Raw genomic sequence first — 13,363 nt, forward strand, 5'->3', positions numbered from 1 at the left:
AGAGGCATACAAAATCATCATATCCTTGGAAGTAAGCACATCAAGGTGTATGGAATCAAAATAGAGCCAAGATAAGAAATATATCACTAGAAAATTAGCTACTGTCCAGACCAACGAAATCCGACCTCCGGACCTCAAAAACCGATCTCCACCGTCCAAAATATTGGCCCAGATGCTGTGTAGCTGCTGTCCAAAAATCACGACGATCCAACGGTTCAATCTACGGGAAACGGAACTTTTCTGCTGCTGTGTATTCTCCTCTCTTCACCTCTCTCTTTTCTTTTAATATATGAAGTCTTGGTAAAAAAAAACCCTAGCCCTAGACGTTTTTATAATAATATGCTCCCAAAATAGAAAGTCTAAATAAGACTTTAATATGCTCAATGGTTGGGCTTTCCTCATGGGTCAAAAAAAACAAAGAAAGAAAGAAAAAAAACCCAACAATAAGCACTATGAAAATAAAACTCAATATAAAAGTAATTAATGATCGTTTACTAGTTAATATTCTTAAACAGTTCTAGATAGTTTAATAGAAGAACTGAAAAACCCCATTACTTATAATATTATTCTCTTGATATGATAGTTACACGGAACCAAACTGCTTAACTAAACTTAAATTAAGTGGTCCATAATCCTGATAATTAGGCTTTGATTATTTAATTTAATTATTTGAAGTGGCAAAAGTACCAGCCAGGAATCATGAGCATGGCTTTTGTTTTTCTAACCCAAGTACAAGAAGAGTAATGATAGCTTTTTTTCTCTATGGTCACATGAACCCATCATCTTCTATCAGGATAACATTAGATTAGATAAAGAGGTATCAGCATTGTAAGAATCAAGAAAACACTTGATGACATATATATATATATATATATATATATATATATATATATATATATATATATAATATGAACAGCCATGAGATGCTTTTGCTGATTCTTTATGATGATGATGATTTCTTTACTGATATGAACCCTTGAATTGCCAGGCTTTTTGGAAAGACACATAAATTAAAACTACAATTCTGAGGGGTGGAGATGGCTTTATCAGTCCCCTTCCCTCTCACTTTTCTGTAAATTTTTTTTTTTCCTGTCTTTAAACATGGATGTCTCCATGCTGCCATTGCAGCAGCTTTGGCTGTTCTTTTGAATCTTTGAATATTTGTTGATTCTCTTTTGTGAGGCGAGAATTGATTCGCCCAACTGCTTAAGTTTGTTGTGACGTGAGCATCTAGTGATGTGCATATGGGCAAAATTTTTGCAACACCAGTAATAAAAGAGGTTGAAGGCCTAGCTGCTGTGATGGGTTTGGAAATTGATACAAGTAAGGATTGCTCCAGATTGTATTTACTTTAGGCCATCTTGACTGGAAAGTCCTTACAGCCCATGTCCACTGAAGCACTGTACTCTCTGCAAATTTGGATGTAACTCAACCTCAAAATTAAGAATTTGTTTTTTTAATATATAGTTGCTTTTAAAAGAAGTAAAGCAAATCATATTTCAACCAAAAGTAGGTTCTATAAAATAGAAACATAAAAAATAGGAATACGTGAAAAAAAATATTGCAGGTTTCACTATTTAACAATTTAAAGTATTTTTTTTAAATAAAAAGAAACATGTGATTATAGATCATAACCAAAAAAATATATTTCATTGTTAAAAGTTTCGATTTATAAAAATTTAACCATCTTTACTCACATCAACCATCATTATCAAATTGCACATATTTAATAATATGAGTTTAAAATTTAACAACTTATAATACTATTATTTGACTGTTAAATCACAATTTTAAAAATCATTGATCCAATGAGATCGATTTAACGTTCAAACAATGATGTATTGAGTTATTATGCTCTAAAGTCATATTATTAAACATGAGAAATATGATAATAACAACTTATTAGAACAAAAATAGCTAAATCTTTATCGATCAACACTTTTTAATGATAAAATATTTCTTTTTGCCATAATTCTTAACCATATACTTTTTTTAAAATTACATATTTTAAATTGTCAAATGATGAAACCATAAGGTATTTTTTTATATTTATCCTTAAAAAGTAACAAGTTTATCATATTGATTGACAATCGTTAAAATTTATATTTTATAATGAAAAATACCAAACTTTTGATTTGTAAGTAGATGATTATTGAATTTTAATTTTAATAATAATAAATTTTTTCGGTAAATATGAGAATAAATTATATGAACAGACACTAAAATATACACCTTGTAATAAAAAATACATCAAAATTTTAATTTTAAAAGAACTATGAGTTTCACCTTTTTTTGTAATAAATTAAAAATTTAATATCTTTTATTACAAAATATAAAATTTTAATGACTATTCATTTGATTTATTTCTAAACATGTCGAAAGAATTCATTAGTATTATTAAAATTAAAATTTAGTAACTATTTAATTATAAATTAAAAGTTGATATAATATATTTTATTAAAAAAATTAAAAGTTTGGTGAATGCGAATATGTAATTTAGTATGCTGGTTGGAGGACCTTTTATGGGACTACTAGCTGGATTCTTTCGAATTTTCGTAATGGTTCGTTGTTTGAAGAAGAGTTTCGTATTCCTAAGGATCCTACTGCAATGATTAAGCCTAAAGCCTCTTGTTTTGCTAATGCTTACTCTAATGGGGATTACTAGAGCAAGTCTGTTAGCTATGAGGAGAGGCTGATTGGGTGGTTGAGGGAAGTTGCTCCTTCTACACAATATCTTGCTCTTTACTATGAGGTTATCAAGATGCTTGACTGGAATTGGACGGTAAGGATTAACCACTCCTTCAGAAAAGCCAACAGATTGTCATAAATCAGTGCAGCCTACTATTAGCTTATAAGTTATCTTTGTTATTTCTATTTCTTAGGAGTCTGTTACATACTAGAATCAGTTTTTGAGTTGTGAAATAATTGTAGGAGTGGTTAGCTATTTTTTTTAGTCAATTAGTTAGGAGTTCTAGTTTAAGTAAAGGTCTACAATTTTCAATTTTCTGCTTTTAACTCTTTCTCTTGTATTTATTCTTTTAGAGTAATAAAATCATTCACTTCTTAAATTGTTGTTGTTGCTTTAATTTTGGTACATGGTATCAGAGCTTGGTCTTTCAAACTCGTGATTTTATTACTCTAAAAGATGAATGGTGGAAGTGCTCCTCAGGCCTCTATAGACAAGCTGGTTGGTAGTAATTACAATTATTGGAAACTATGTATGGAAGCTTATTTACAAGGACAGGATTTGTGGGATCTTATCTCTGGTGATGATGAGACAATTTCAGAAGATATTCCCCAAAATGCCGAATTGTGAAGGAAATGGAGGATAAAGTGTGGGAAAGCTTTATTTGCTTTGAGGACATCAATTAGCAAAGAGTGCATTGAGCATGTCTGTGATCTGAATTCACCAAAAGATGTATGGGAGACACTTGGTAAGGTGTTTATCAAGAAGGATACAACTCGACTGCAATTTCTTGAGAATCAATTGGCTGTTACAACTCAAGAGAACCTTTCAATCGAAGAATATTTTTTGAAGGTTAAGAATTTGTGTTCTGAAATTTTATATTTGGATCCAGAGGAACCTGTGAGCAGTTTTCGCTTGCGTCGTTACTTGATTCGTGGTTTAAGGAGCGAGTTTATGCCATTTATATCTTCGATACAGGGTTGGGCAAATCAACCTTCAATTGTTGAGTTAGAAAATTTACTTTCTAATCAGGAAGCTTTGGTGAAACAAGTTGCAAGCAATGAAAAATTTCAGAAAGAGGAAGTTCTTTTCTCTAAGGACCAAAGGAGAAGGAATTATACCTCTAGGAGCAAGAGTCATGAACAGCCTAAGAAGACTTCAATCACTTGTTATCGTTGCGAAAAGCAGGGCATATCAAGCGTGATTGTCGAGTGAAGTTAGTTTGTGATCGATGTGGAAAACCAGGCCATATCAAGTCAAAATATCATGTAAAATTGCAGGAAACAGGTGCAAAATGTTACACATAAGTGTAGTGAATCTGAACCGAATTGGGAGAAATATTTTCCATTGAAGTCTTTGATCAGCAAATAATTTCTCTTGTGCACCATGCTGCTGCGTTTACAGAAGCAAATGTTGTTATTGATTATGAGAAGGAGTGGATCGTCGATTCCGGTTGTTCTCATCATGCAATAGGAAATGATGCTCTATTATCCGATGTTCACACATATTGTGGGAAAAAGGTCATTGCGACAACCGATAATTCTCTACATCCAGTAGTAAAAGAAGGGAATGTTAAAGAAGGTGATTTTGATAATGGAGGCATATTTCTCAAGGACGTTTATCATGTTCCAGGGCTGAAAAAGAATCTCGCTTCGATTTCTCAAATTATTGATTCAGGAAAGTATGTACTTTTTGATCCAAATGATGTAAAAATTCTTTCAAATGCAGATAGTATTTCAGCTGATGTTTTATTCACTGGAAAAGAAAGGAGTCTTTTTATGTATTGTCTATAAATGATGTGTATGTTGCAAAGACGGGTCAGAATGTTAGCTCAGCACTTTGGCATGCTCGTTTGGGTCACGTTGGCTATCAGTCCTTACAGAAAATCTCAACACATCAGCTTCTTGAAGGTGTTCCTATTTTCAAAGATGTTCATTATAATGAAATTTGCCCAGGTTGTCAATATGGAAAATTTCATCGACTTCCTTTTGCGAAGTCAGAGAATAGAGCATCGGCAGTGTTATAATTGCTTAAAGTTAATCTATTGGGGCTAACTAAAAAACCTAGCTACACTGGATTTCAGTATGTGATGGTTATAGTGGATGATTTTTCTCGATTCAGCTGGATTTATTTCTTAGAACGTAAAAGTGAGGTCTTCTCCAAATTTGTTCAATTTAAGCTTGACGTGGAGAAAGAACTTGGGCAGCTAATAAAGTGTTTGTGCACCGATAATGGAGGAGAATTTATGTCATATGTGTTTTTAAGCTATTGTAAGGCACATGGGATTCAATGTCAAATGACTTGTCCGAAAACACCACAGCAAAATGGAGTTGCTGAGCACAAGCTAGCTCATTTAACATCTGTGTGTCTGTCATGGATGCACTCGAAGAGTCTACCGAGAAAATTATGGGCAGCTGCATGTCATATGGCATGTTATGTCGTAAATCGATTATCTCCATGGCCTGGGACAAAATCTTCTCCATTCGAGTTAGTGTATCATTGTAAACCCAATATGAGTTATTTTCGAGTTTTTGGGTCTATTTTCTATGTTCATATCTTAAAAAATAATAGAACTAAACTTGACCCTAAGGCCAAGCAGTGCATTTTTGTTGGCTATGACACTCACAGGAAGGGATGGAGATGTATGGATTTACAGATAAAGAAAGTTATTATGTCTCGTGATGTGGTGTTCGATAAATTGTCATCTTGTATGGCTGATTCAAATACCAAAAGTACAATTGATCTTGCTATTTTTCCTGATGATTCTTCATCAAGTGCTGCGGAGAGTAATGGTTCTTCTTTTGTATAAAGCACTCAAGAAAATTCAGAGGTTGTCACAAGAAAAAAATCGGCGAGACAGAAGAAACAACTTGCTCATCTAGCTGATTATGAGGTTGAAATAAATCAGCTCTCTGTTTTATCTTGTTTCTTTATGGGGGACTCATATGAAAAAGAACTAAAGTCAAATGATGAAGCTAAAGGAATTTCTGAACAGGAAGAGGCAATGCAAGAAGAAATTTCAGCTTTAAAGAAGAATGGCACGTGGGAGCTTGTACCGAAACTGGTAGATGCTGAGTTAGTTACATCTAAATGGGTGTACAAATTTAAAAAAAGGTTGATAGTGAAATAAAGAGATACAAAGCTCGACTTGTCGCTCGGGGATTCTCTCAACAATATGGTAGAGATTATGACGAGACTTTCAGCCCCGTTGCGAGGATGGTAATGATTCGAACAATTGTCTCTTTAGCAGCTAGTAAAGGCTGAAAATTCTTGCAACTTGATGTAAAAAATGCCTTCTTGTATGAAGAATTGGATCGCGATATTTTTATGGAGCAGCCGCAAGGTTTTAACTCTAGCAAGCATCCTAATCATGTTTGCCATCTCAAGAAGGCGTTGTATGGCCTCAAGCAAGCTCCTCGTGCTTGGTTTGGTAAGATTGCTCAATATCTTCATTTCTGTGGTTACAAGTCTTCAAATGTTGATCCAAGTCTGTTTATTAAAAAATCACCCACTATGTGCACTTTACTTCTTCTTTATGTAGATGATATGGTTATTACGGGAGATAATGATGTCGAAACTAAGTGTCTTAGAGATGCTTTATCTGTTCGTTTTAAAATGAAAAGCTTGGGTGAAGTATCTTGTTTTCTTGGGTTGAAAATCGTAAAATCAGGTGGCTATTTTGTCTGTGAAAGTAGATATGCAGTGAGTCTACTCAAACGTTTCCATATGGAGAAGTCAAAAGAAATGAATACTCCTATAGAACCTCTTCTAAAGTTGGCAAAGAATGAAGGAAAGCTGCTAGACGATGCTACACTTTTTCGGTAAATGGTTGGCAGCTTATTCTACTTAACTATTTTAAGACCTGATATCGTATTTGTTGTTGGAGTCATTTCATAATTCATGGAAAAACCATGTAAGGGTCATTTGATTGCAGTAAAGAGGATCCTACGGTATGTGAAAGGGACTTTAAGCTATAGATTAATGTACAAGCATGGTGCAGCATTTTCTTTAAGTGGTTTTGTTGATGCTGATTGGGCTAGTGACGTGAATGACAGACGTTCTACAACAGGTTTCTATTTTACTATAGGTTCAGCTGCAATTTCTTAGTGTAGTAAAAAGCAAATCACTGTTGCACTTTCAAGTTGTGAGGCAGAATACGTAGCAGTGACTATGGCTACTCAAGAATGTGTTTGGCTTAAAAGACTCGTTCAAGAGTTGGTTTCTACTGTCAACTATCTGATTCCCATTTATTGCGACAATGAGAGCGCAATCAAGCTTTCGGAAAATCCTGTGTTTCATGCGCGTTCAAAGCACATTTCATTTCCATTTCATCCGAGAGAAGGTTCTAACTCAAGACATTGAGATGAAGAAAATAAAAAGTGAAGACCGGATAGCTTATGTTTTTACAAAAGCACTTGCTAAGGCTAAGTTTGAATTCTTTCGTACATCACTTGGTGTTGTTAAGCGTAAGTCTACACTAAAGGGGACTGTCATAAATTAGTGCAGCCTACTGTTAGTTTATAAGTTGTTTTTATTATTTCTATTGCTTAGGAGTCTGTTACGTACTAGAATTAGTCTTTGAGTTGTGGAATAATTGTAGGAATGGTTAGCTATTTTTTAGTCAATTAGGAGTTCTAGTTTAAGTAAAGGTCTGTAATTTTCAATTTTCTGCATTACTTCAGTTTTAATTCTTTCTCTTGTATTTATTCCTTTAGAGTAATAAAATCATTCACTTCTTAAATTGTTGCTGTTGCTTTAATTTTGGTATCCAGATTGCCTTGCTAATTACGGGTGCTACTTTTGCTCTTGGCTATCATTTTTTTCAAGTCCCTCTGACTTTGGCAGGATTTGCCCTACCTAATTTTCTTTAGGCTTGCTTAGCCTCCTTCCATTCAAAAATAAAATAAAATAAAATAATAAGTTTAATTTTTGACAAACATCTACCGATAATAATATCAATCGACACTTAATGATATATATTCATATGTTATTACAAGTGGACACTAAATTTTTTTTGTTCGATTTAGAAATAAAAATAAAAATTAAGATTTAATTTTATCTAAAATTTACATGTTTTTTTTTTTCTTTCTCTTGGCAATAACAATAGGATGAATTCATTCTTGGAAAAAAGATTATATAAACGGGCATCTTTCAATTGAAATATCATCATTATTTTACAATAAACTTTCAGTGCCAACACCCATAAGGTATTCATATTCTCATAATCATTTTAATCATAGTTAATGATCATGATTACGTTATCTAATCATAATATCCCGATCGAACTTTAGTCTGCAGAAAACCAAGTCATCCCTAGGTAGAACCACTGGGACAATTCCAAAGCATAACTAAAATGTACCTTGTGGGGCGATTGGCAAGAAAGAAGAAGCTATGTATGTTGTGCCGATGGAAATCATCCAGTTATCGAACTAACAAATTATAATTGAGAACCAACTTGGAATGTGTTTCTTGTCTTATGGAACAACATTTTCACCACTTAAATTCATGCAAGTCAAGACAACCAACTTGGAATGAGTTTCTTGTCCTCATGAAGAACTTTCTGTACTTAAGCCATTTACTTACTTCTCTCGCATATCAATAGAAAGACTTTGTAGTTACAGTAGAAAAGGACAAGCCCATCAATGCATGATAGTGGAGGGGTGTAAGAGTTTTTTATGGGAGTTGGGTGTTGCATAGGATCTCCAAACCAACACAATTGTACAAGTGACAGCCAGTTTACCATTGTACAAGTTGTGTTGGGTTTTCACAACTTGGTACGTCTTTGATTGGCAGGGTCCATCTTCTTTTCTTTCTTTTTCTTTTTCCTTCTTCTTGATCTCTATTATATGATATGATTTGTGTCGCGCAAAATAAGTTATGATTCAACTATATTTTTGTCCTTCTATTTTGCTCGTATTGTTCCACTATTAAGTATCACTTACCTACTATGAAACATACGAAATGAACAATATGAATGCACTTGTTCAAAACTGTTCTTCAATCACACTTCTGCTGCTCACCTTTCTTTGGGGTGCATGCGCGCACTATATAGCATTTTTCATATGGATTTGCATAGGTGTGAGCTAAAAAACCTAAACCAGAAATAATAATCTGAACTCAATAGTTTAGTTTAGTTTAGTTATTTTTAAAATTCGACCCAGTTTAATTTTTTGTTAAAAAATTTAATTATAACTGAACTCATCGAAATTTATATAAAAATTTACAATACTATATTTTTTATTTATTTAAAGAAAAAAATCAATTTATTTAACTATAAAATATGTTTATTTATATATGAATATATTTTTATCATTGATGATGCTGAATAAATATTTACATATATATATATATATATATATAAGCTTAAATTATAAAAAAAATTAAAATTTCTAACCGATTTACTTCGATTCGATTCGATTACACTTTATATTTATATTTTGATTCATTTTATAAGCTTAAGAATTTAATTTTTAGTCAAAGCTGAACCGACCATTGCCCGTAGATTTGCATTCACTTTCCCAATTTTATTTCACTTTCTATAAAAATATATCACATGTCATTCCCACAAAAACTGATTATTAATAAGCATGACTCTGTTATAATTAATACTCTTAGTAGATAAAAACTATTAAGTTTTATACTGATTATTAAAATTTATAAGAATAAAAATTTTAACACCAATAAATTAATATATAAAAATTATTAAAGACAAATTTTAAATACTTTATTTTCAATTCAATAAAAATAATTTTCTTTAAAAAAGTTTTCAAGATGACAACATATTGTTTTATAGAAAGATTAAAGTTTGGTCTGATTCAGATTTGATCGGGTTTAACATTTTAAATCTAGACTCTAGTTTGTGCCCAATTCAGCTATACGAATCTAAAATTTAATTAAGTTTACCAATTATAAAAAAAGATAAAATTTTCAATTTAGACCGGATTTATTGGATGAACTTCAAGAAAATGACATTTTCATATCTGTCTAAAAAATATTCAAATTGTTTTCAAGGCTGGAGGCTCAAGTAAAATACATGTCCAATCTTAAAAGAATTTAGCGGACTTAAACGATTGGACAAATAAATATTAAAACTTATGAACAAATCCATTTATCTATAATTGGATTTTTGCGGAGCATATAAGTAACTTTCTTATATCATATAATTTTTATTATAAAAATGTTTATGATTAATATTATAATTATAATAAAAAAAATTCTTCTATCCGATAATTTCTAAAGTTTAAAATTTACCACCAATATCCATAAATATTAAAATAACTATCGATAAAAAAAATGATATATAGATATTTAATATATTTTAAAATCTTCTCTGATAATTAATAGTTACAACTACTTTAAACTTTACTATTAAATAGTAACACTGTTAATTATAATTTAATAAATAACGAAATTAATTGTTAATAAATATAAAAAAATGGACTGTATATTTAGCACAATTTTTTAAAAAATATAAAGTTATATAAAAGTAAAGAATCACATTAGCAACACAGGGAAAAGAAAGTCCATTCCAATAATTTCAGGATCAAGTTCTGATCACATGCTCATTCCATGCATCACTGCGTGTTCCTTGCCTAATTCTCTTTCAATAAGCGACTGCTACCTCTTGCTCACTGGAAAGTTGACTTTTTTGGTTTGCGGTCAATGCCGGTCAACGCCAATAAATGAAAATTCCGGCATCGCAGGTAAATTCAAGTCAAAGTTGCGTTGGCTAATTGTAGTGGTATTTCTGGAGTTCACATCCTTCAAACCCTTGTTATCTCCATCACTGCTGCTCCCACCGACTCCGCCACCACTGCCACCATCATAGTGCCGCCGCTTGTGTCCACCCAAAGCCTGTCCGGAGGGAAAAGTTCGGTGGCAGATGGAACACTCTCGAGTCTTACCACTTAAACTAACCGAATTAGCTGTCTTTGAAGTAGCAATAGAGGAAGAAGTTGTGACAGATTGGTTGTTGTCAGTTGCTATAGGTTTTCGGTGATGACTAGCTTTATGTCCGCCTAAAGCCTGATAAGACCTAAATGTTCTGTAGCAAACTTTGCATTCATAACGACGGTTGTGGTCAAGATCGTCCTGTATGGTGGTGGTGTCTTTAGCGAGCATGAGAAGGCAAAGAGCTAAGTATTCTTCTTCGGTAGGTGAATTCTCGAAGCGAGGGCGCTTAGTTTGTCTCCTTTTAGCCCAAGACTCAGCAGAGTGAAGGTCTAAATCATGATTACTATGCAAAAGAGGAGACTGGGAATTTAGAGCTTCAAGAGCCATAGAGTTTATCTATAAAAGAAAGGGAAAATTGACGGGAGGGAGGGATTATATATGGGGTTTTATAAGGCGGAGAAAGAAAAGAAGATGGTCTGGTTGAAGAGTGGGGAGATTATGATGATGAAGTGTGAAGTGAGAAGTGAGAAGTGGGAAGTGGGAGAACGTCGACTAATTTAAATTGTTGGGAGTGAAGTATGGGACGATATGTGCAAAAAATCTTAGTATATTGGACATGGTGGGCCTATTCCTTTATTGATCGGCGATTCAGGACTTTGCCATAGTAGTTTGTTTACTCGTTCCAAGTCAACAACCTGACTGTGTCACTTCTCCAAGAGCAAATCCACAATTGTATGTCTTTTTCCGGAGAACTTTCTAAGAAAATGCTAGCTTTGCCTGTTGTATTTTAGTTTTACTAGTAGCCATTCTCAGAGATATTATATTATTAGGTCGAAGCTACGAGCTAATATTAAGAAGGCAAAATGTTAAAAATTTTACAGCATATTGATATTGTTATATAGTTTATCTATAAAATAAGGCAGACAACTATTAACGTTTAAATGACAATCTGAATTAAACTTATTTAAATCTAAGAATATGATTGATGGGAGCAATACTCACAAACTGAGTTAAGTTATGGGATTCTCCATCTTATCCATTGACATTGAGTTGATCATTCAAATGAAGCTTTGAGCGAACCTAAAGCATAAACCCTCCAATAATTCATACAAGACCTAGTTTCTTAGAAGGTTCTTGGCTCAATTGGCTTTTCGTATTGACCACGCCAACCTCTTATTGTCTTTGCAAGTGATACATACTTATTTTGCATTGAATTCTAAATGTACGGGAGAAAGCAAGTCAAGTGACTATATACCAAATATCTTATAATCTTATAAGATGGCTTTGTAATAGAACGAAACTTAAGAGAATATAATGTGCTTGAGGTTGGACATGGTTTCTAAGTGGTTAGTCATCTGGAAAGGACTAGGGTTATCCCGATTTATAACCCGCATGTTACTCGACAATTCAAATGGGACGGTGGCAAGCAAGCACCATCATCTTAGAGGGAGCAGCCCAACATGGTGCTGCCATGTTTGCTAGGTGGCGCTGCACATGGACCCCAAACTTCTCCGGCTGCTAGCTTAGTGTGACTTGGCCCAATTGAAAGATCCATTCGCATTACACCACTGCATGACGACTCCACATGACTCTGTTGTGACCTAGGAAACATTCATTTGTATTCTATGTATAATTTTGCTTAGCCAGCATGATCATGCTGCTGTTCGGGATCAATTGAATCTACCCATGTATATATCCACACAATAGGTGATTACTACTGGAATCAAAAGCAATTATATATAGGTCATACTATAAATGGTTAAATTCAACCGATTTATATATATATATACTGCAATGACATCAGAATCTTATATAAAATTGCACTGGTTTCAAATTAAAGAAAAAATGAAAAGAAAAGAATGCACTGGTAAGTCTTTTGGATATTATTAGAAGGAATAGAAAGCGACTTTAGTCTTTTTATAAAATTTAATTTATTGAACCGTTTTGTCTAAATCCTGTTCTAGACGAATGCATTGCAATTGCATGGGTTGGTTTTAATCTAATTCACTCGTAATTGAAAGCAATTGCAAGATGTACCATACAGACTTCTATATAAATAAACCATTAAAGCACTCCATCAATATGGTTTTTCTATATTTTATTTCCTTTTTGAATAAGGAAATGAGACCTTAATGCTATGATTTTATTTTTTTTGCCTTTATTATTATTATTTTTAATATAAAAAAAACAACTCGTATTTTGATACCTTTTGTTAAAATATATGTTTTCGCTGGCATAAGTCTCTAAATTTTTTTTTTTTATCTCCATTAAAAACCTTAGCAGTATATACGTTGGCAAGGTAGAGTTATTCTTATTGCACACCTTATATAATCTTTCAATTTATTCAAAGAATTTACTTGTAAAAGCATGAACTCAATTAAGGTTGATCGGTTTTTCTCAAAAGAAACATAAGGCTAATCAGTAATTAGACCTCTTCATAAATTCATATATCATCCGAAAGCTTCATACAATTAGTGTTGTTAATATTTGTTGATTTGTTCTTTCACTGATTTAATATAATTTAATAAAGAAAATACTAAATAGTAATAGTATAAAAATAAAATTTATATAGAGGAACACTATGAGATTGTAAGAAAAAATAATTAAATTTTTATTAAAAAACGAAAAATACTAATTATTATATGTCCAATACGGAAAGATATGAGGAAAAATTAAAGTAATATGTCATGCATTAACTAATAATAAAAGTTTCAAATTTTATTCTTAAAAAAAACATAAATTATAATAAATTATTAAATTATTTAAAATTTATAATATAATAAA

General features: G+C 32.4%; 1 protein-coding gene across 1 annotated transcript; it reads right to left on the bottom strand.

Annotated features, from left to right (window-relative positions):
* Positions 1-10,194: 10,194 nt before the first annotated feature.
* On the bottom strand, positions 10,195-11,335 carry LOC8283354 (zinc finger protein AZF1). The gene has a single exon (XM_002525215.4). It carries the CDS (start codon positions 10,964-10,966, stop codon positions 10,346-10,348), a length of 621 nt encoding a protein of 206 aa, XP_002525261.1. The 5' UTR covers positions 10,967-11,335; the 3' UTR covers positions 10,195-10,345.
* Positions 11,336-13,363: the final 2,028 nt, after the last annotated feature.

The sequence above is a fragment of the Ricinus communis genome, chromosome 7 (genome assembly GCF_019578655.1).
Source record: "Ricinus communis isolate WT05 ecotype wild-type chromosome 7, ASM1957865v1, whole genome shotgun sequence".
Taxonomy (NCBI): Eukaryota; Viridiplantae; Streptophyta; class Magnoliopsida; order Malpighiales; family Euphorbiaceae; genus Ricinus; species Ricinus communis.